This window comes from Peromyscus maniculatus, chromosome 1 (genome assembly GCF_049852395.1).
Source record: "Peromyscus maniculatus bairdii isolate BWxNUB_F1_BW_parent chromosome 1, HU_Pman_BW_mat_3.1, whole genome shotgun sequence".
NCBI lineage: Eukaryota > Metazoa > Chordata > Mammalia > Rodentia > Cricetidae > Peromyscus > Peromyscus maniculatus.
In genome coordinates, this window is record NC_134852.1 from 120,890,864 (window position 1) to 120,913,815 (window position 22,952).

The 22,952-nt window shown below is 47.3% G+C and overlaps 1 protein-coding gene and 1 long non-coding RNA gene across 11 annotated transcripts in view; one reads left to right on the forward strand and one right to left on the reverse strand.

Annotated features, from left to right (window-relative positions):
- The window catches only part of Irag1 (inositol 1,4,5-triphosphate receptor associated 1), a 121,856-nt gene that overhangs the window by 8,587 nt on the left and 90,317 nt on the right, over window positions 1-22,952 (reverse strand). For all 7 annotated transcript variants that reach the window (XM_076550248.1, XM_006978591.4, XM_076550251.1 and 4 more), the window contains 7 exons: window positions 21,604-21,744; window positions 20,744-20,875; window positions 17,979-18,120; window positions 10,921-10,970; window positions 10,322-10,429; window positions 7,669-7,733; window positions 766-885 (listed from right to left, as the gene is read on the reverse strand). In XM_076550248.1, the coding sequence (XP_076406363.1) occupies window positions 766-885; window positions 7,669-7,733; window positions 10,322-10,429; window positions 10,921-10,970; window positions 17,979-18,120; window positions 20,744-20,875; window positions 21,604-21,744 (758 nt within the window). The remainder of the gene's footprint in view (window positions 1-765; window positions 886-7,668; window positions 7,734-10,321; window positions 10,430-10,920; window positions 10,971-17,978; window positions 18,121-20,743; window positions 20,876-21,603; window positions 21,745-22,952) is intronic.
- On the forward strand, window positions 4,042-20,095 carry LOC121831027 (uncharacterized). Of its 4 annotated transcripts, none has more exons than XR_013044132.1 (6): window positions 4,042-4,210; window positions 6,493-6,564; window positions 11,606-13,472; window positions 14,003-14,135; window positions 16,694-17,671; window positions 18,070-20,095. It is a non-coding gene; the product is annotated as an uncharacterized LOC121831027 (long non-coding RNA). The 4 variants fall into 4 exon arrangements; XR_006074428.2 differs by having other exon boundaries at window positions 11,606-11,645; XR_013044130.1 differs by having other exon boundaries at window positions 11,606-14,135.

A 22,952-nucleotide genomic window follows, 5' to 3' on the forward strand; every position in this document is an offset into this window, starting at 1 on the left:
AATGGAGGGACTTTGCTCTCATGTTTTCAGAGGCGAGCCTTCCTTAAAAGCCTCCCATGATTCCTCTTGGGATCAGTATTTCCCTGAGCGTATCTGCTCACTCATCTGACAGCCAGGTGTCTAACTTCATTAGTTTGGCTGAGATGACCCCAACCACCCCCTGAGTGACTGCCACACAGACACCATGGGGTTCTGTGCCCGTGGTAAGCTGAACCTCCCTCAGGAGCCATGGGGCACCGTGCTAGGCTACAGGTGAGTTTCTGTCTTGAGTCATGGGCCTTTGACCCTGCTCGGTGCTGAGTAGCTGATAGCTGGTCCTGGTTGCTAATGTAGCTCGTTTAGAGACGGGCCAGGGTGGAAATGGTGGGGCAAGGGCAGGAGGGAGGGGCTCCAAGTTACAGGGAACACCAGGGTGATTCCAGGAAGCACAGTTGAAGGTGCCCCTGGGCACTGTTGGCAGCAACATGACAGCTCTGCACACATGCCAGGAAGCCTCAGGCAGCACCAAGAGGAACCTAGCCCAGGCCCCTGGTGTTTAGGCCTTTCTAGGCAGTGGCATCATGGCTGAAAAAGAGAGGTCTAGTTTAAGGTAGCCATTGTCTAAACACACCCTGTGTCCTGATTCTCTATGTAGGCCTTTCTTGACTGAAAGAGGCTTTGGGCCCATTGATTGCTTCCCGAAAACTCCTCAGAAGCAAGCCAGGGTGTGGGAAGTTCCTTTCTGAGACTTGCCAGGTGCCCTTGGGGTGGTGAGGTCTGACTCACCCTTTGGTGTAGGCTTCTTCCTCTGCCCTGGCCTTGGTCTCCTGGCTTGTGTCCTCCAGGCAGCTTGGGAGCGGCCCAGGGGCCCCAGCTTCACAGTCAGCCTCCGCACTTGTCTTTCCACTAGAGAGAGGAGGGAAGTACAGGGCGTCAGTGCAGGGAGAGACTGAACATCTGCAGACAAAACTGTACCTTTGGCCTGCTTCCTGATTCAAAGAGGAAACTCAGGCTCTTTCGCTGGCTTTCAGGTTTTAAAATGTCTATCTTGAGACTGAGTTTTTATAAAGACCCGCTCTGTGAATCTTCCCCAGACCACTGAGGGGGCAGACACTACAACAGCTCCCTTAGCCTGATGTTCCCAGAGCCAACTTCATTCTCATTTTAGGAGGTGCTGTGAGTGGACAGGCAAGTGTCACAGACAACGGAGCACTGTCACAAGGAGGCAGAGGTACTGATGTAAGATATAAAGAGTGGATGATGGCCTAAAAAGAGAACATGGAAACAAGGAGCAGAGATCTCAGGACCAGTTATCTTCAAGCTCATCTCAGGAGGAGGGGAGGAGGAGGAGGAGGAGGAGGAGGAGGAGGAGGAGGAGGAGGAGGAGGAGGAGGAAGAGGATAAAAAGGCGGAGAAATGGCAGCTAGAGTGGTAGGTACAAGCCAGAAGGGGTGGAGGCTTGGGGGTCAGGGAGAGCGAGCTGGCTGTGTTCCACTGCGTCTTCTGAAAGTCTGTGTCCCTGGTGGGGTTTGATGATGCAAGGGTCAGTTGGAGCCTTGAGGTAATGATTAAGGAACAGGAAGTGAGAAAGGTACAGCCACAGTGGGGCTAGGAAGGGGAGTCGGGGGCACGTTAGCAGGATTGCGCAGTGGAATCCATGGGTCAAGGGATGCAAACACAGGTAGAGAGGGCCGGCGGCGGCGGCGGCAGAGGGGATGGGAAGATGGCCAAAGGGACAGTATCTTTGACTAAAGGAACCAAGACCTTTAAAAAGTAAGGCAAACCTCTCCTTAACTGGACAAAGAGGAGAAGAGGAGGACAGTAGGGTGGGGTCCTGACAAAGATGAGCTGCCTCCTATCCAAATGGTAAAGCTGAAATGCCCCCGCCCCTTTTTTTTTGGTTTTGCACGACAGGGTTTCTCTGTGTAATTTTGGTGCCTGTCCTGGATCTCGCTCTGTAGACCAGGCTGGCCTCGAACTCACAGAGATCCGCCTGGCTCTGCCTCCCGAGTGCTGGGATTAAAGGTGTGCGCCACCGCTGCCCGGCTTGAAACGGCCTTTTTAAGAATAAGGCCCGGTCTTCTGCAGAGAGTGAGGGTAGATGGCCTGAGAAGGCTGGGGAACAGCAGGAAGTACAAGCATCATGGGGAAAAGCAGGAGACAGGCACACTAGCCAATCACCTCGGGGTGGCTGGGCGTGCTTGGAGCCTGTCTAACGTATGAGTGGGACCACAAGTTCATGGGAAGCAACCTAATAACCTAATTAAGATGGGTTCTGCAGCCATCTTGCTGCCCCTAATCCAACTGGAAGTGATAGTATCATGGAAGAGCCCAGAAACAAGACCACATTGTGAGCTGAACCTTCTAGCAGAAAGCTAAGGGGTCACCTCGGCTTTTCCTTAGGCAGGGTCCAAACCTTCAGCTTGCTCCCTACTCTTGGCAGCAATTTCCCATCTCTTAGCTTTCCCCCAGCCCTCTAAATATATGTTTCATTAGGCTAGAACCCAAACCCCATCGTGAACAAGAAAGATAAGGCCCTAACAATACCAGCTATTCATAACATTTCTCCTCCTGCAAATTATGCTCTCCACTCCCTTCCCTGTGACCTTAGCCTAATGTGCAGCTTCCTATTTGTCCAATGACTGGAGGAGGCGAGGAAAAACCCACCTAGAGTCCAGGGTGGGGACAGCCATTATCTCATGCAGTGTATTTATACATTAGAAGTGAAACACAGTCACCACACTTTTAGTTTCTTTTCTCTATAGCTGCCCACATTAGAGGGTCCTTAAATAAACATGAAGAGAATGTGCCTGAGACAGACATGGTTCAAACCCCAACACCCCAGGCTCAGAGACCTTAAATACCAGCCAGAGGCTGTGCAATCTTGAAACCCCTTGCCTGGCAGGAATGAGGACATTCTAATAGAAAAGACATGTGTGGCTCTTGGCCATCAGACTATCAGAACAATGTACTCCAAGAGATTGAAATCCCCTCAGGAATCTCATGCTGGTAGAAGCCTAGGCTAGCCAGAGGGGAAATTGTCTCCCCCAAAAAAGACTTGCGACTTGCCAGATCACCTTGCAGGACAGACTAGAGCTGAGACTGTGGTGGGTCAATGATGGGAGGGACCATAACTTGACCAGACTATCTAGTTAGGCTTATCTCTGGCCTTCTACTTAAACCCAAACCTCCTGTCAGGACTGAAGATGTATTGGGCATAAGGTCACTGGGTCTCTGTTTTCCTTCCCAAAATAACAGTATTGAATAAATCCTTTTTCTGCTTTCTACTATTATTTCGGCCCTTTTAATTGGCTGGTTGGGCTGTGACCTTAACTCCAGTAACAATCAGTGTGTGGGAGGGCTCAAATTTGGCTCTGTTGCAGGTTGAGGCTGACCCATGCTTTAACTGTGCTAGCTACTGTCCTTGGGAGGCATTTCTTCCTGGCAGTTAAGAAACATAAGCTTGCTACTTGCCCACATTCACATCACTGATGTTGGCTGGGCTGTTCACTCTGGCCAGTAGCTTCATGTCAAGAGGAGCTGCCTTCCTTGGTCCCTCCTTCATTTCTCTTCTGGGGCTCTGACTGGTGTGTAAGGTCCAACACATCTGCTGAATGAAGCTCTCCCCACCACATCCCCACAGCCAGCAATGCTCCTTCCTCCACAGACTGCTTCAAGTATGAGAGACCCGGAGGGCCTTGGTTTAGCACAGGCAGGATGCTGGGATTGGAGGTGGGAAAAATACAGTAATGTGCACACTTCGTTGTTATTTTCTGACTTCTAGACCAGCCTTAGCGTTCCCTAAATATCTTCTGCAACTATCGGGCAGTTTCTCCTCAAAAATCTTTAAGACTCAGATCAAATCCTTCTCCTCTGTGAGAACTTTGCTGATTTACCACTGTCTCCCAGGCCAACTGGCTAAATAAAGTGGAATGTCCCCCCCCATCCCTCCCTCTGATCATGATCACATGAGGGGGCTATGTTTGATAGGTACCTGCTGTAGACTGGAGTGCATTTGTTATTCCAACTTCACAATGACTTGTCTAACCCCTGTGTAGGAAATTGGTGAAGTGAGCAATCTCATCTGTAAAGGAGGATTTCCCGAGAACCTAGAATTTGACTGTATTCATCTCTGTAACAAGAGCTGGGCACAATCTGTGCCCATCCCAGGAATCACTGGGTGGACACTGTGGCATCCATCCTCAGTCTGGAATCTGTGCCTTCTTTCTGGGTGAGTCATTAAACTATGGCTGTGTTTATCACTGTGCTCAGCTTGGTCACATGAGGTCTGTTTGTTCAAAGTAAACTGTTAGCCAAGCTGGTTATCAGTTTGTTCGTGAGTAGTATTTAAAAGTGATTTCAAGCCTTTCCAAAGGGCAGATCTTGCCTCTTGGACTCAGCAATGTTGCTAAATCATCCCAATTCCAGGGCTTCTTTTGATAAGCCCACCCCAGAGGACCTGAGCTATGGGACTTTCTTTAGGCCCTTGTACCCAGTCCCAGAATCTTGGGTAATAATTACCCTGGGATATAATTTTCCCCAGAATACAATCAATAAGGGGATAGATTGCTTGCTGTGACAATTTAATGACCCTGGCTGCTTCAAAAGCATAGAAGACAGAGATTTTAAAGACAATAGCTAACGCTGCACTATGACACACCAGCACTGTGGCCTGTTCATAAAAATAATCCACTGACACTCTCCCACATCCCAGATTTGTCGACCCCTTTGTGAGGTTCTGCACATACTCTCTCATAGCCTGCTCTGCCCTGCTCTCCACGCCCATCCAGTTACCAGGTTCTCCCCCAAAGAATTCTCCTTTCCTCTGTGGTCCCTCTGAATGTCCCCTATTCTTCCATTAGGAGGTTAAGAACATGAGGCAGGCCAGCTTCTAGCCTTCATATCTCTGGGCATCATCTTCCTCATCAATAAGATAGAGACGTTAATAATGTATCCACCTCCTGAGATCCTTGGCAGAGTTAATAAGGAATGGACAGCAATTAGGAGGAAAGGCACCTGGTATACAAGGAATGAGTTTTAACTAAGAACAGGAATTGTCATCACCACCACCACGGCCATCATCTTTCTTTGAATTCACCACTACCATGGAATGCTGTGAACCTCCTATTTACCTAGTTGGCGATAAAACCTTTAGGCTTAACTTTAAAAGCAGATTCCTAAGTGGAAACATTGTCTGAGCCCCACCCGATCTTACACCCACACAGGGTTAGGGGTACATTTCTCATGTGTTGGTCCCTTAGCAACATGCACTTCCTTATGACAACAGTCATCACACGGTGGAAAAATAGGCTGCTTCCTGCCTGGCTTTCCCACTAAACTAGCGTTCCTTGAGAGCACTCCATGAGACTGACCCTGAGAACATTTGTCAAAAGAACGAAAGAATAAAAGACCACTAACATACAGGATAACTAAAAACCATTCTCTAGCCATATGTTTAAATCTATACATTTCTAGACCTTTGTTGAGTTGAAGAGTGGTTTGTTATGGCCTATAAGAACAAGACTCGGAGCGCTCTAAGCTCCCACGGGACAGACGGTAGAGTCAGCTGCTCTGTACTATGGATTGGCCACAGTCTACTTGATCATACTATCACACGCCTAGCCAGTTCCCTTCCTTATATGGAACACTTAGGAAATGGGGAATCATTTAACATGAAGTTCAATGCAACTACAAATGTCTGATAAATTATAACACATTACTTCTCTTCAACAATGTGAACTAGGCTAACTGGAATTGGTACAGCTATACATAAGTAGAGAGGACATGAATTCACTTTCACTTGCAAATTGTTTCACTATTGGTCACTTGGGGATCTATGATGCTTTCAGGTCTGTGCATTTGGAGGAAAAAATCAGTTAACATCTTCTGTAAGTCCACAGGGAAGAGCTGCTATTGTTTGGAGTCTCCAGAGTCTCTCCTTTTATTTGGATATATTTTCAGAAGGTCAGTCAGCCACAGTGTACACATGGTCAATGACAATTTCTAGCTAGCCCAGGAGGAAGCTACAAACTCATCCTGGGGACCTCTGGCTTGACTCTGTGACTCACTTTGTCCTTTTAGCTCCTGATTTTAAACCTGTGAAGGGTGCCACCATCCAGGATCCTCACACATTGATACAGCAGATCTGGGGTTGTCTATCAGATTTTCTTACAGGGGACATCTCAAGTTCTTAATGGTCTCCAAAGCCTTGGACATGAGCTCTCAGCTGGCCTAACTTTATTTCTGAATAAGAGTTCACCAAGGAGAGCAGGGACCTAGATCTTCTGCCTTGGCTGGGTCTGTAGGCCTAGAGCTAAGGAGAGGCCTTTAATGGCAGTGCTCTGAAATGGACTGTGTGAGTCCAAAGTGAAGGCTGACAGAACTTCAGAGAGTATAAGTGGTCGTTTCTAGGGAGATTCGGAGGCTGTGAATTAGGCATCGTGGCTCTAGGTGGTAAGATACTTTGTAGGCTAGATACTTGTGTTTGGTGACTAATTTGTGGTCTCTTGACAGTTTTTCTGGAGTGATCAAGAAGGGAAAGGAAGGAAGAGGATGTACTCTGTGATGAAAAGGACGGACATGCTGGTAAGTGACCAAGGGGGTAAATACCAGGCAAATACTGACAGTAACCAGTGGGCTCTTGAGTGGGAACTTGGCAATGACACACACCCAGAGTCTGGAGGTAGGGAACTCGGGAGCCTCTCTGAAGAGACAGGGGCCCAGCAGTCACACTCCTACCAGATGACACAAAACCTACAAACAGCAACAGACTGTGCAGGACTAAAGCTGCTGCAAGGCAAAGAGAGAGAAGTGAGGTCTGCACTCCACCAACTGAGGAAATACACAAGGAGAAAGTCCTGAGAGCAGGCAGCTGTGATCCAGATGTTTTCCAACAGGCAAATGAAAAAAGCTCAAAAAGTAAGCTATAACTACCCCACCCCCAACCCCCACAGTGCAAAAGAACAACCTTAGTGCTCTGGCTTAGCATGAGAAGACGTGCGAATGATTGCGTGGGGGCCTGGGAAAGCCAGGCCCGGGAGGCCCTCTCAAGCTCTCAAGCCAATATGTATCTTCCTTGCCACTTCTTCACAGAAAGATGATGTTTTAAAAAAAGGATTTACCCTTCCCAAAGTCACCCTGTTTCGGGGACCCTCTCCCCCTCTCCTGGATAGTTTAAACCCATATAATGATTCTATCCCCAAATGGAAGGAATATATTCATCTTCTTTTAGATATAGTCCTGCCTTGGGTTCTGGGACGAGCGGCCACTTGCTACAAGCTTGACAACGGCATCCACATGAAGTGGCCAGAGTGACTGTTCATGAAGGGAACCACAGAGAGATGGAATCCTGCCACACCGGAGCAGCCTACCCTGCGCTTCCTATCTAAGCCCCATTGAATTAGAGCTTTCGTGTCCATAGCCCCAGAGAACCCCGACTAACGAGGAGGCCTGCTACCTCTCAGAGGGTCTTAGGAAGGGTGTACTTGGTCTCCGCAACAGTATCCTCCTGGTCCAAGAGTTTTACAAAGCAAGATCTGAAATCTTTGTCTGTCTCAGAGTCCTATTCATTTCCCCTAGAACCTGATTTTCTTTCTATTTCGTTTTTGGTTTAGGGATGAGAGTAAAGAAAGCAAGTTGGGGACTTTCTCTAAGGAGCCCCAGTATTAAGTGGAAAATAGAGAAACTTACTTTTCCAAAAGTGCAGGCAGCACCGGGGGGACGGATATGTTGCTTTTTCCGTTGGGTGATTCAGACTGGATGGAAAAGAGGAGCCAGAACTGAGGGTGAGTGATGAAGGAGGCAGCCAGGGCTGCCGGGCCTCAGGTGATGCTGCGGAGGGCTGCTGCTGCTGACCCTTCTCTCTCCATCCTTCTCCCCCCACTGCTTTCCAGTCTGCCTTCTAAGGCTCCATCCCAGCAGGGAGCCTCAGGGTTCCTGTCCCACTTCCTGAGGACCAGCAGGCCTCCTACCAAATGTGAGTCTAGAAGTCCTTGGGATGGACTCACATGAGCACCACTGTTCCTGCAGGTGCTGCTCCAAGTACAAAGGTCAGGAGGAGATGCTTGATGTCACAAGCTGGCAGACATTTCTGGACAGTTTACCTGGGAGCCGCGCTGCTCCACCGTAGCCGTCATGGTTGAAGCATACGCTTTCAGCTCTGTGCCTACACTAGGATCACCTGGAGTCCAGTAAATAGGACTGAACCATTCCAGAGTTAGGGGGTGGGACCCATGATCAGGATGTTTTCAGTGCAGCTTTTGTGATTTTAAAGACTTGTTGTCAATCACTTATCTAAAGGTATACATTTGGAAACCATAGATCTAGTAAAAAGGTTTGTTGCTAACTGACCTTTTCTAGTCTCATAAAAAAATGTCAGTTTTTTAAGTTTTTATTTTATGTGCATGCATGTTTGCCTGAATGTATGTCTGCACTGTAAACTTGCATTGCCCATGGAAGCCATAACAGGGTGCTAGATATCCTAGGCCTGGAGTTACAGATGGTTGTGAGCTACCATGAGAGTGCTGGGAATTGAACATGGGTCCTTTGGAAGAGTAGCCAGTGCTCTAAGGTGCTGAGCCATCTCTCCAGGCCCTCCAGGTTTCTTTGTTTCAGTGATTTTGGAGTTTGAGTTCATTTCACAGACAAAATACTGACAAGGTAAAAGAAACGTGACAATGATTGCTAGCTATGGGTACGGTGGAGCCTGAAGTGACTTGACCAGCTTCTTGCACATTGAACCTCTCTCTGTACAGCTGTGCTAGTGTGCACCGTGATTAGAAAAGCCACTGGAGACAGATGTTCAAAGGTTTTAGAAAAAAGTCATCAAGTCCACAAAGACTATAGGTATAGAAAAGATTTTCTTATATATAGAAATTGCCAGCCGGGCGGTGGTGGCACACACCTGTAATCCCAGCACTTGGGAGGCAGAGGCAGGTGGATCTTTGTGAGATTGAGGCCAGCCTGGTCTATAGAACAGGCTCCAAAGCTACAGAGAAACCCTGTCTCGAAAAATCGAAAAACAAAAAAACAAAAAAAGAAAGAAAGAAAGAAATTGCCTTCATCTGGAATGAAATGGACATTTTCTCTGCCTTTCTTTGTATACCCTATAGAAATATTAAAAAATAAAGAAGAAAATTAAAGTGATCTGTTTTATCATTGTCCAGAAATAACCGTTATCGTGATGGGTAGTTTTTAATTATCAACTTGCCATAGCCTAGAGTCATCTGAGAAGACGGCCTCAATTGAGGGATTGTCTAGATGAGCTTGGCCTGTGGTCATGCCTATGGGGGACTGCCAGCTAAGGCAGGAAGGCCCTGCCATCATGGGAGTAGGAAGACCCAGCTCTGGTCTGTGGATGTGGCGGCTGAGTTCCTGCTTTGATGTACCCCCAGTGATGGACTATAACCTGGAATTGTAAGCCAAATAAACCCTTTCTTCCCTAACTTCCTTTTTGTCGGGGTATTTTATCACAACAGAAATTAACCTAGAACAATTATTAAATTCCAAATATTTCTTCCATAATTTTCTATGTCTGCACAGAGATACTATTTTTAAAAGTACAAAATAGGAAGCTGGAGAGATAGTTCAGCAGTTAAGAGCACTAGCTGTCCTTCTAGAGGACCTGGGTTCAACTCCCAGTACCTACATGGCAGCTCACAACTGTAACTCCAGTTCCAGGGATCTGACACCCTCACACAGATACACATGCAGGCAAAACACCAGTGCACATAAAATAAAAATCAATTATATCTTTTTTAAAAGTACAAAACAGAATTATATTACACATACTCCGATATATGTGTTTATTATACATAGAAACTGCTATTTCTTCATAATACGTCATGGGTGATAGCTCCACAGAGATTCTGTATGATGGTATCCACAATTGGCTTGCCAGTCTCCTATTGCTAAGCATTGAGTTACCCTCGGGGTTTCATCACTGCAAACAAGGCAGCAATGAGTAACCGAGGATGAGGCCCCGTTCACAAACTCAGGCTCTGCGGCCAGAGCCTTGCTTTAGATACAGCTGACACCCCCCCTGTACCCTGCAAAATTTGTTTGCTTGCTTGCTTGTTTTAAGCATCCTCTCCTTAAAGAGCTTCTGTTCAAAGGGGCGGCTGTTTTTGAGGTACACCTCCTGAGCCGCCCATGCTTTGCTGGAGAGCACAGAGAACGAGTCTCGGAACCGTGGGACGGGGACATTGGCTTGCTTTGTGTACCTCCATCCATGGTCCCTGCTGGAAGTTTCCTGCCCCTGGTGACCCTGTCCCCATCTGCATCCTCTCTGCAGCAGTGGTGTGAAATGTAGCAAAGGACAGAAGGCAGGCGACATCATACTCACCAGAGCTGGTAGGGAGGGGATGGGTGATGCGCTGGGGGTTTGGCCAGGAAGGTTCAGGGCATTAAACTTGGGAACCACAGCAACACTGACCCTCCGGCGGGGCATGTTCTATGGGAAGAGAAGGGATTCAGGCCTCCTGTCTCGGGAATAACAACAGTCATGGTTCTGAGGGTATTAGAAAAGCTTGCTGGCCTCTAACATTCAGTAGTACTTTGGTTTGGGGTGGTGGTTAGGTTAGGAATCAGTGTGGCAAGAGTGAACCAAAGTTGACCCAAATTTCTGTTGGTCATGAGTAATCTCTCAACACATCTCCATTTTACGTTTTGAGACCCCATTCTCTGAGTAGCATCCTGGAGAGTGTGTAAAAACTGCCCATGGCAAAGCCAAGGTGCCTGCATCATTTCACGTTCACTTAATGCAGAGTCAGGAAGACTACACCTGAGCAAGAAAGATGGGGTGTCAGAGGCCATGTGAGCAAGTGTGAAAGCTGAATACCCTGCTGGTACCCATAGGTCCGAGAGTGAGTGATCACTTGAGTGACCATGAAAACTTCTGCCATGCTTCCTCTGGGAACCCTGGGATTCCTTGACCATGCATACCTTGCCCATCGTGAGGGACATAGATCGCGCCGTGCGGGGGACCCCATCTTCTATAGTAGGAAAGAACAGAAGAAAATGGGTGAGTTTCAGGTTGGGGTCCAACAACACACAGACAGGCAGACATTAAGCCATAGCCAGGTCATAGTTGGCTTTGCAGGGATGACTCAGAGTTCTGGGCCTTAGTCACTGTTTGATGTTTCACCCTGTAAGAAAATCATCTGCTGCCAAGGGACCCTCTTAACAAAACGTTTATTCTAACTCCACCAGACACTACCAGGAGCCCCAGTCATGGGCTTCTGGGCTTCATTTGACACCACTGTAGTCTCTGGGGTCACCCAGGATGGTGTGTGAACAGGACTCAGCAAGCTTGAAGCATATGGACCCATTCCATGTTCTCTCTAAGGACAGGGACTGTTGGAAACACTATAAGCAAGAAAGATTTGATGTTAAGGATGAAAATTTGCTACCTGAAGTTGTTTCAATGTATTACCTATACTATGACTCAGCACAAAGGGAGCTACCACTGAAGAGCTTTTCCTCCTTAGCATGTATATTAAATGATACAATTTCTATTCAGTGTTCAATAGGTTCTTGCTTAAGAGTGCTGCCAGAAAACAAATGGATACATGAAAAATATTTTTATTTTTCAAAACTGTAAATTTTGTTCTTTTGCATATATTTCCAGGTTCAATTTGCCCAGAAATTATCAGAAAAGTATCTTCAAGGTCAGTTGAGTCTGATTCAGTCTCCCCACATCCTGGAGTCCGTACGTCTCTCTGTCCTCCATAGCCCATAGTTTATGTATGGCCCTTGGAAACCACATAGCTGTATGCTTTGTTTTGTTTTTTCTTAATCTGAGGATCTTTGTCAACCAACAGCTTTATACTGTCTATAATTCTTGTGAGTGTTAACACATGTGTTTATTTCTACCATCTCATTATCTATATTTTATTTACCTTGACTTATTCTTTGATTTTTTTCTAAGTTTTTCCCCTTTCTAAACATGAGTTGAGGAATTTCCATTCTAGTTCTACCTTTGGGACATGGCTTTAACTTCTGATATTATTTGGCTTTAAATTTAAAATTAATCAAGATCCTCAGGCTTTTCCTAAATAGAGCTCAAAACAACTCTCTCCAACCTGAATTAGAGTGCTAGTCACCATTTTTATGTCACACTGTGTCTCCCCAAGTTATGCATTATTCATCTAATTAGTGATTGCTGGATGCTTATTTGGCTCAATCCACGTGCTTATGAACATTCTTGATCAACAGCCTTTCTTGTGTCTTGCATCTGACTGGGCTCCATCCTACCCCCAAGCCCGGTACATTCTTGAATTGTCCTTTCAGCAAGGACCTGTGAAGGACCACTTTCTTATTACAGCCTTCCCTAGCCCTGGGCCTTGCATGATCACCCACTTATTTCTCCTTGGTTCTCTGAGGGGTCAGACTACTGCCTTCTGGTGCTATTGTAGCTCTTAAGAATTGTCGTCTACTTGCAAATTCTCTTCTCATTACTTTTAAGATCTTTACTTATCTTTTTCTTTTCTATTTGTGAGTGTGTGTGTGTGTGTGTGTGTGTGTGAGAGAGAGAGAGAGAGAGAGAGAGAGAGAGAGAGAGAGAGAGAGAGAGAGAGAGAGAGAGACAGACCACATTATGCTCATATACACCAGGGGTTAACATTGGACATCTTTCTTTCTTTCTTTCTTTCTTTCTTTCTTTCTTTCTTTCTTTCTTTCTTTCTTTCTTTCTTTCTTTCTTTCTTTCTTTCTTTCTTTCTTTCTTTCTTTCTTTCTTTCTTTCTTTCTTTCTTTCTTTCCTTTCTTTCTTTCTTTCTTTCTTTCTTTCTTTCTTTCTTTCTTTCTTTCTTTCTTTTGGTTTTTCGAGACAGGGTTTCTCTGTGTAGCTTTGCGCCTTTCCTGGAACTCACTCTGTAGCCCAGGCTGGCCTCGAACTCACAGAGATCCGCCTGCCTCAGCCTCCCGAGTACTGGGATTAAAGGCGTGTACCACCACCGCCCGGCTTGGACATCTTTTTCTATCTCTGTCAACCTTATATTTTTTAAGGTAAGATTTCTCACTGAAGCTGGATCTTGCTGTTTCAGCTAGACTGGCTGGCCAGAGAGGTCCAGGGATTTTCCGCTCTCCAATTCCTCAGGACTGGAGTTAGAGGTCTGCACCACATACTTGAGGGGTGCTGGGGATCCCAACTCGGGTCCTCTTGCTTGCACAAGTGCTTTACATACCGGGCCATCTCCCCACTCCTTATTTTATCCTTTTTGACATTTCCATTTCATGTGTATTTATTTTTTCCATAGACTTCATTATACTACCAAATCCAGTGATTTGTGTCTTTCTATAGCTGTGGTAGATGCTAGGTTATTTCCCTGAAGATTTTCTGTGCCTAATTTTCCCCTTAGGGACCACCTGGCTCTGGACTGTAGGCTCTCCTCCATACCCCATGTCCCCAAAACCTTCGTTCATGTTTTAATCACTGTGTCCATTTCAACTGCATCTTGGATAACTATCTCAAGTCTCGCAGTCAAGATGAACAGGTTAATATTCCGGGAGACTGGCATTCATCAGAGTGGGAGGAAGAAAGCCAGAGCCACGTATGTGCACACTAGTTCTTATGGTGTTCAGGCCGGATGTGACTTGGCTCGCCCACAAAGCCCTCCACAAGGCCGAGTCTATCTTCTAGGGGATGGAAAATAAGACAGGGAGGATCTCAGAAGACTGAGAGACCCCCTCTACCATGGCTACCACACCCCCCACACCTACCAAGTCTCCACATCCCTGACTTCTCATTTTGAGGAGTTCTAATTTTTTTTTATAACTACTATTTGATCTTGTGTTTTCAATCTGCCTTTCCATGTCTCTGCTGATTTTAAAATCCTGGTTACTTTATTATTTGATGTTCTTGGAGTGGGGTCTTACATTCGGTGGGTCTAACGATTTGTGTTCCCAGTGGCCTGTTTCACTGTGTGTTTGACATTGTGCCTGTGTCCCGAGGCAGAGTGTGCCTCTCTCTGCGGCAGCGGCTGACAGTATTCCTGGAGCCGTCGCCATTCCACTGTCCTTTCAGAGTCTCCACAGCTTGCAGCGCTGCTGCAACCACGCACACTTTTCCTGTGAGGAAGGAGGGAAGATTCTGCGTCCACCCAGGGTGCAGGGCGAAACAGGCAAGCCTCCGTGTTTGCTTCTCTGCTGGCTGGTGGGTGAGCATTCTTATTCCTTGTATAGACTCTACCTCCAGGCAGTCCCTAGAGGGTCTGGGCTTTCTACGTGAAGCAGCGTCGGCTCTGCCACGGGGTTCAGAGGCTGCTCTCAGATAGTCCTGACGGCAAACACTTCGTTCCAGAGAGGCAGGGCAGCTCTGGCCCCAGCACGCCTCAGGGTCAGCACGGTTTCAGTTCTCCTCTTGTTTCTGGCTATTTCTATTTCCTTTCTTGTGGACTCAGCTGTTCTTTTAGACGACTTGTTTTATTTTGTCCAGCAGGAAGTTGTAAGCATTTCAGTTAAAGTATTTTTTTTTTTTTTAAGTTTTCTGGTCACTCCAAAGAGCAGAACCAGAAAACATTCTCTATAATAAGTGGGAGTTCAAATAGGTGAATAAAATTCCAATCTTGCGGGTGGGATAATTGGAGAATTTACAATAGATTGTATAAATGTATAGAAGTATAAATAAATGCCTAACAAACGCATGGAAAAGCATCAAACTATGGATTAAAACTATGAGATAAAACAACTTATGACTATAAAATCATCAACACGTTTCAGAAGAAAGAACAAGTTTGGTGCTCGGTATACAATGAATCAAGTGTTATAGTACCCCACTAAGTGACTATGTCAATGGATTACCTGAAAATAATTTAAGGAATTTATAAACATTTCTTTCCCCTGACGTAGTAATGTTTTTATTTTCATTAGATTTTTAGTTAGCAAACAAAAGAGCATGTTTCATCATGGCATTTTCACACATGCATGTCATTGCACTGGGCTCATGTCTGCCCACCCTGCTGCCTTCCCTGTCCTTTGCCCACTGGGCCCCTTCCTCTCTACAAGTAACCCCCCTCATTCAGCTAGTATTTATATTTCTAGAAGTCTGTCCAAAATGCTGATAGTCAGCATGCTGCATGTTAAAAAAAATTTTTTTTTTGAGACAGGATTTTTTGGTACCTTGGGTATCCTAAAACTCACTCTGTAGACCAGGCTAGTCTCAAACTCACAGAGATCCGCCTGCCTCTGCCTCCCGAGTGCTGGTATTAAAGACGTGCACCACCACCACCTGGCTCCAAAAATGTTTCTTTTTTTTTAAATGAGCAACTTACTTTTTAATCAGGGGATATTTTATTTCATTCTAGTCTTCACAGTCTCAGCCATAGACAGAAGGCATGTAAAGGCTTTTTAGAAGCATGCTATTAGAGAGTGGCCATGGCACATCGCAGAGACATAACCTGCTGACACACAGATTCACTGGTGCTGGGCTCTCCAAAGCAGCCACAGCGGGGTAGAGCTTGGAAAAACAATCGAAGGGGCACCACATATCTCCAACCGTGATTCTTTAGACAAGACTTGCTCTCGAGTCCTTTCCTTTTGCTGGCATTTTCTCAGCTTCCCCCACCCCACCCCAGACTGGACTGTGGGACTCTGCAGGGTCCACCTCAATCCAGAAATCTGTTTGCTGTATTTCTCGGTGGGTGGATGTTCATGTTTGGGTGGCTAAGTGCAAGTGTATGTGAGGGAACGTGTGCAGATAGAAGCCAGAGTGTCTTTCTTGATTGCTCTCTACCTTATTTGTCGAGACAGGGTCTCTCACTGAGCCTGATGCATTCCTATTTGCTAGACTAGCTAGTCAGCAAGCTTTGGGGACCCGCTTGTCCCTTCCTCCCCAGCACCGGGGTTACAGATCAGTTTGGCTGCCTCCAGCTTTTTCACATGGAAGCCAGGGCTCTGAGCTCAGGTCCTCAGGCTTACAGGGCAGGCACTTTCCCTGCTGAGCCCCTCCCCAGCCCAGGAAGTCTGCTCACTTTTGTTGTCACTAGGAATGGGGCTATGTCATGTTGGGCAAACCAAAAGTACTCAAAAAAACATCCCAGAATGAATGAATGAGACCCCTGGGTACTGGTCACCCCGTAGAGCATTTCGGGTTTTTTTGTTTGCTTAGTTTTTTGTTTTTTGTTTGTTTTTCAAGACAGGGTTTCTCTTTGTAGTTTTGAAGCCTGTCCTGGATCTTGCACTGTAGACCAGGCTGGCCTCGAACTCACAGAGATCCACCTGGCTCTGCCTCCCGAGTGCTGGGATTAAAGACGTGCGCCACTGCCACCCAGCTTTGGGTTTTGTTTTAGACAGGTTCTTGTTCTACAGTCCAGGCTGGCCTCGAACTCCTGCCTTTGCCTCCCAAGTGCTGGCATTATTAGCATCTGCTGTGATGACACTGACTTCACCCCATAAATTCTAGATACATTGGTTTGCAGGAGATCTGAACCTTGTAGAGAAATAATTATCAAACCAACATACTAGGATTTTCTTGGAATCACCTTGCCATTTGTAGCCAAGAACAGTTTGTTAGGGGCCCAGATACCTGTGGGTTAGGAACCTGGCCCTGAAATCCAAAGCAGACAGCCCTGAGCATGTGTCCATGGCCTTTGGACTCTGGGAAGTGTCACCAATACTCCCCAGGAAGCTTGTGAAACCTCCTGTTTATAAAGGTTTCTCAGTCTGTTATACTTTCCCTCCGCCTGCTCTTAGTAACACGGATGTTTGCATTCCACAGGGATTCCTGGTGTGACAAGCTGTTTTCTCCAGCTATCCACCCTCCTGGACCAGACTCCAAGCCCTGGCAGCACCCAGGGAGAGATTCCAGTCCAATGCACTGTCATTTCCCTGCTGGGCTGAGCAAGAGCTTCTGAGCTCACCCTTCCCTACTTCAGCTTTGACCCCTACTAATGCATTGCGCTTGCCGAAGTCAGAGTAGCACAAAAAGAAAATGTGGACATGTCATGTGACATGCTCCCTACCAACTCCCTGTTCCTACCAGACAAAGGCCTAGTTGCTAGTGTGTCCTGGAAGATGGCCTTGGTCTGCCAGGTCTTATGTTCAGCCTCTCAATGTTACCCCAGCCACACAGGTCATTTCATCCTGTTCCCATCCCCCACCTCCACACCTTTACACACCCTGCTTCCTCCACCCGTTTGCTGACTTCCTCCTCCCATTTTTACTGTAAAGCCCTGCAGAGATGACCTCCCTCGATGTATCCATCCTTGACTCCCTTGAGCAGAATCAGGTGGCCTTTCTCTGTCTCCTTACACCCATTTGCATGGAACTTTTAAGACATTAAGAAAAGAATCGCTGGAGTATGTGTCTTACCCACGCCACATCTGTGTTTGTCTCCACAATAGCTCACCTAGCTAGACTCTCATTGTGCCCCGCCGCCCGGACTCCCTCCCTCCCCTGGACTGGTGCAATATCCTCACAAACACAGAATATTTTCTGGCTCTGCTCTTTTGGGTGACTGGAAAACTTAAACATCCTTTGACTGAAATGCTTGAACATTTCCGCTGGACACAATGAAATAAGCAGTCTCATGAGTCTGAGGCCAGTCTGGACTAAGAATGCTGATTTGCTCCAGTTCTGTAACTGATGTACTACACTTCAAGGATGCTGCTTCAGCAGGAACATGCTCATCCACTTCCCTGAAGGAAATCCTTGAATCCCTGGTGCTTTCCAGAATAAAACCCAGATTTCTTAGCCGGTAATGCCCAAACCACAAAGACTTATGGGGCGTGGGTCACTCACAAAGCGGGCATGGTGTCTGCCATCAGCCACTTTGGTTAACTGTCAGGAGCTGGGAGGTCCCTGGTACCCTTCATGCTTTCTGATGCTAGGACCCCAGTCTCACTGGAGCAGCTGATGTAAAGGTCCCATGAGCAGCTCCGGACAGAAGTGCGAAGTGTCCTCCAGTCAGAAACAGCCCCTACAGCTGTCCTGATTTCTGTGGCGTGGGCTGAAAGCCATTGGGGACCTGATCTCACAACAAGGACAGAAGCCCAGTTCCTTACCAGAGGGACCACAGCTGCGGCTTGAATTCTGATTTGCAAGTTTCTTAAATTCCATGAGCTCAGCATGGTCCTTCTCGTATGTTCTCTTCAGGTTCTCCACATACTGCATCATGACCTCCGTTGCCTTCGACATACGCTTTTCCTGCAGGGAAGAGGACACACAGGAACAGCTGAAGAAAGGGCACCGTCCACACTTGACCGCTCTGAGCTCAGTCCTGGGCTGCCAGAGTAGAGAGGATACGGGGTCATCAGATGGGAGTCTGTCCTGGGTGTCTGTTGTCTGTGGCACTGGGCTAAAGGTGGACTGGTACCTGTGTCCAGGGAGGAGAAAGGCAGCCACACACTGTGGAAGTGAGAGGAGGGAGGGATTACTTTACTCTAGGAGAGAACAGGTGGGGATGGCTTTGTGGAGATGGCCTGGAGCACAGATGTGGGGTGTGGGCACATGGACATGGGCAGGACAGACAAAGGTCCAAGGCCAGGGAACTTCAAGGCGTCCAGAGGCAGAGGCAGTTCCTCATAGGACTTGTATGTAGAAGGTTTATCCTCCAGACAGGAATCTTCTAGAATGACAGTGGGCACCATTCCACAGTATGCTGGGACACGGAATCTATCCAAGGGCTTCTGCAAGTCAGCATAGCACAGACATCCCACTTCATATAAAACAAAAAAAGGGCAAGAAGCCCTTGGGTTTGCTGGGAGGAAGTGCTCGAGGGCTGGGTCGTGAAGAACTTAACATGCCAGATGAAGGAATCTTGACTTCCTCTGCAGAAAAAGAGGAATTACTGGATGTGTTAAAGTGAGGGGTGACCGTGTGTGAGTGGAGACGGGACAGGAGTGAGACTGGTGGCAGGGACAGCAATGGGGAACAAGTGTCCGAGCTGCTCCAAAGGAACCAGTGAGGACACAGACAGCAGGATGGGGGACCATGAGGCAGGGTGGAGGACCACTTAAAGAAGGATACGAGTCAGGCATGGTGGTGCACATCTGTACCTTAGGGTCACGAGTTTGAGGCCAGCCTAGACTACATACTGAAATCCTTTCTCAAAAATAAATCAGTAGGGGCTGGAGAGACAGCTCAGTGGTTAAGATCACTGGCTGCACTTCTAGAAGACTAGGGTTCGATTCCTGGCACCCACATGGTAGTTCATAACTGTCTGTAACTCCAGTTCCGGACAGGGATTCCCCAGGGGATCCAATGCCCTCATCTGGCTTTTGCTGGCACCAGGCATACACACGGTGCACAGATATACATGCAGGCAAAATACCCATACACGTATAAAAACACAACTTTAAAAATAAATAAGTAAAAACAAAGAAAAGGGGGTGAAAATAGAATCTATAACATGGGGAACCAGAAACATATTTGGAAGGGTCCCATACATTGGAGGTGTCCTTTCTTCCCCCATACTCCCTAGGGTCCCCAAGAGGACTTAGCTTAGGCACTGTCTATACTAAGGGGTTTCCTCTAAAGGTCCCCACACCCATGTGGGGCTGAGACCTGCCACTTCCCTAGCATCCTTCTGGTGTTGCCCCCAGCTGGACTACTTCCTAGGTCACACTGCTGAGTCAGGCGCTCTTTCTGTAGAAAGACAAAGGGTGGGTCAGCCTGGCGGCTTGGCTGCCTTTCATTTCACAGGCAGTGTTTGGGGACACACCCTCAGAACATCCACTCACACACAATGTGGCAGGACATGGTTACAACAGCGTTACAGGGGAGCTACATGCATTGCGTCAGTCCTACACGGCAGACGTCGTAAGCACCCCTTGTTTACAGCCCAGAGTGACTCTCAAATGCAGAGAGCTCTGTGAAGTCGGAGGCCACAGTGTGAATGAGGGAGACAGCCTGGAGGGGAACTCAGGCAGCGGGCCCTGCAACGTTGTACGGAGGCCCCATGTGCTTCAAGACTTCAGAGTGGCCAAGGTGTGGAGTCTAATCTAAGCCAGCGCCCAGCTCTGCCACCCACCAATGTGTTGGCTTCCTGTCCCTGACCCAAAACACTTACTGAAAGTGTTTGGGGCTCTGTCAGGTTTGGGAATATTGCACATACACAATGAAGTATCTTGGGAGTAGGACCCGAGTCTGAATACATTATTCATCTTATTACACGTGTTGCCCAGAGATAGTTTTACACATTTTTAATGCATTTTGTCTGTGTCTTGTCATAGAAAATTAGTTGTTTTCCACTTGTGACATGATAGAGACACTCAAAACATTTGTCCTACTTGGGATTTTCTCCTGTGTGGAAGCTATCTTTCTGGGAATATGCAACTTCATTGGGACAGAGATGGGGGATGGAGGCCACTTTACGGGGTCACTGGGTGGGTTGAAGGAAACAGCACTTTCCCCTGAAGCATGCGCTGCCCAACACTGGTTCTGCAGGAGCTGAGGATGCATTTTATGAGAACAATGACGAGAGAGGAGCTCCCAGTCACATAGATTCACAAAACACACAGGAAAAGCTAAATAGACTTCGTTCATAGGGAATTCTCTAACTTAACTATGGAGGACCAGCTCTAAGGGAAGAAAGAAGCACATAGTCCACCACAAATTTCCAAGTCCACAGAAAACAATCCCCCAAGGAATACTTGGAAGGGTTAGTAAGCACCAACTATGTTGGAATTTCTCAACAACCTATACAGAATGCCTGGCCTAAGCCGGTCATTGAGGGGTGGTGCCTCTTCTTGTCCCTGTTTGGGTCACGGTGCTACTGACTACAGTTGGAACAGTGTCAGCCAGCAAGGCCCCGGGCTGGAGGGCTCACCTGGCGCACAGCCCCAACCACTTCAGCCCGGCTGGAGAGGCGGGCAGCCAGACGATGCAAGACCGCGATGTCTTCCAGAAGCTTCTGATATGTCTCTCGATGCTCACAGTGGTGCCAGATGGATGCTGAGGACTGAGGGATGACAAGGGGCATCACCCAGAGTTTCCAAACTGTTTTTCCACATGTGCATGCTGAGAACCTAACTGCAATGCCCAGGGGGGACAATGGGTCCTTGGGAAGTGACGCCATCCCAAGGGCAGAGTCCTTGTGAACAGGAGCGGTGCTCACACATCAGGGGCCCCAGAAATTTCTCTTATTCTCTTTCCACCATGTCAGGCTATCATGAGAGGCTTTAGTAAGGACCTGACCACACTAGAACCCTAAGCTTGGACTTCTAGCCTCTAGAGTTAAGAGAAACAACATGTTTGTTGTTTAAACCACCCAGGCCAATGGTAATTTACTATAGCATCTTGAGCTGACCGATGCATGCCAAAGCTGGATTCATTTTCAGGAAAAAGCCCTCGGTCTCTCACCCTGGCTAGGAGAAGAATCTCTGACAGAGCCCAGGCCACGGTGTCTTCCAGATACTGGAGAAGCCCAGTGGAGACACACTACATCTGGCTGGTCTCAAAGGAGTCCTATCCAAGCCAACCAGCCCCCTCCTAAGGAGCTGCCCAAACCCTCAGGATCTTATCTCAGCTACTCCTTGTCCTTTGCAGAAGGCTCTGTCAGGACTGTGGCTCCCTTCTCCTTTCCAGAGATGACTTCCGCTACTGCTTAGCGAGAGAAGTGTGATATTGGGCCTCCCCCTTGGAGACAGCGGCTCTGTAAGGACTCCTTAAACTAGGCCCCTCAATTACCGTAATGGAAGCTTTGAAGTTTTCCAGTTCCTTCTCAGTGTTCTCTTCCGTCAGGTTGCGTTCCCTTTCAGCCTGGTTAATTCTAGATTCCAAGGTGTAGCTGTCATTTCTAAAGGCCAAGGACAGTTGTACAAACACGTTCTGTTGGGAACAAGAGTGTGGTAGAGGTGCTGGGAGAAGTCACTGCCGCCAGTGAGGCCGCAGGTGGGATTCTTGCTCAAGTCCTTTACTGGAGTCCTTGGAACTAGTCACCAAGGCCCCCATGTGCAGATGAGCCCCCCTTCACAGTGAAATACACAAAAATGCACAAATGGCAGCCCTTGAGATCCAGAGAACAAATGTAACCATCAGACAATAGCATTCTACCTTTCCCTGAATCAGGAGCGTGACGTGAGATCACCGCCTGAGTTTGGGTTGAGATAGGTTTAGACCAGTACAGCTGGCCCTGTAAGCAGTCTGGATTCGTACTGGGATCTATTGTGTGTGGGAGTGAGGGGGGCCGGGTTGTAGGGGAGTGGGAAGTTTGCATGAAACCTCTGATCTAAAGAAGTGCCAGGTGAGCTTCAGGCTTGTGGATTTAAAGCAAACTTCAGTCTCCAGCCTCATTATTTCTAATTCTTATATCAATTTCAGGTAACTTCCAGGTTAGACAAGGCCAGGCATGGATCTGTTGAGATAAACTTCCAGGAATAAATAGTCCAGTCCAAGATGAAACACACCATGTGAGAATAATTTTTTTTTAATTTTTAAAACATTCTCTGTGCATGGGTGTTTTGCCTGCGTGTATGTCTGCACACCAAGAGTTCAGTGTCCTCTGAAGCCAGAAGAGGGAGTTGGATCTCCTGGAACTGGAGTTACAGATGGTTGGTTGTAAGCCACCATGTGGGTGCTGGGAGTTGAGCATAGGTCCTCTGGAGCCAGTGCTCTTAACCACTGAGCCACCTCCAGCCCCCAAGAATGAAGTTTTTAAAGGTGGCATTCATCAGATATGGAATTCCTAGGGTAATAGGAAGCTACCAAGAATTAGGCTCATCCTATTAATACCACTCACCACAATACATTACTACTGGGGAAGAAAAATAGACAAATGGACTCCACACAAGAAATAAGAAGGGCGTGAGGGAGGGGCCTTCAATTCCAATTGCTTCATCTGCCCTGCCTAAAGCAAGTGGGAGGAGCAAATTGCTTTCTTTCTCTTTCTTCTTTTGTGGTGTGTGTGTGTGTGTGTGTGTGTGTGTGTGTGTGTGTGTGTGTGTATGGTGTGGTGTGTGTATGGTGTGGTGTGTGTGTGGTGTGGTGTGGTATGTGTGTATGTGTATGGTGTGATGTGGTGTGTGTGTGTGTGTTGT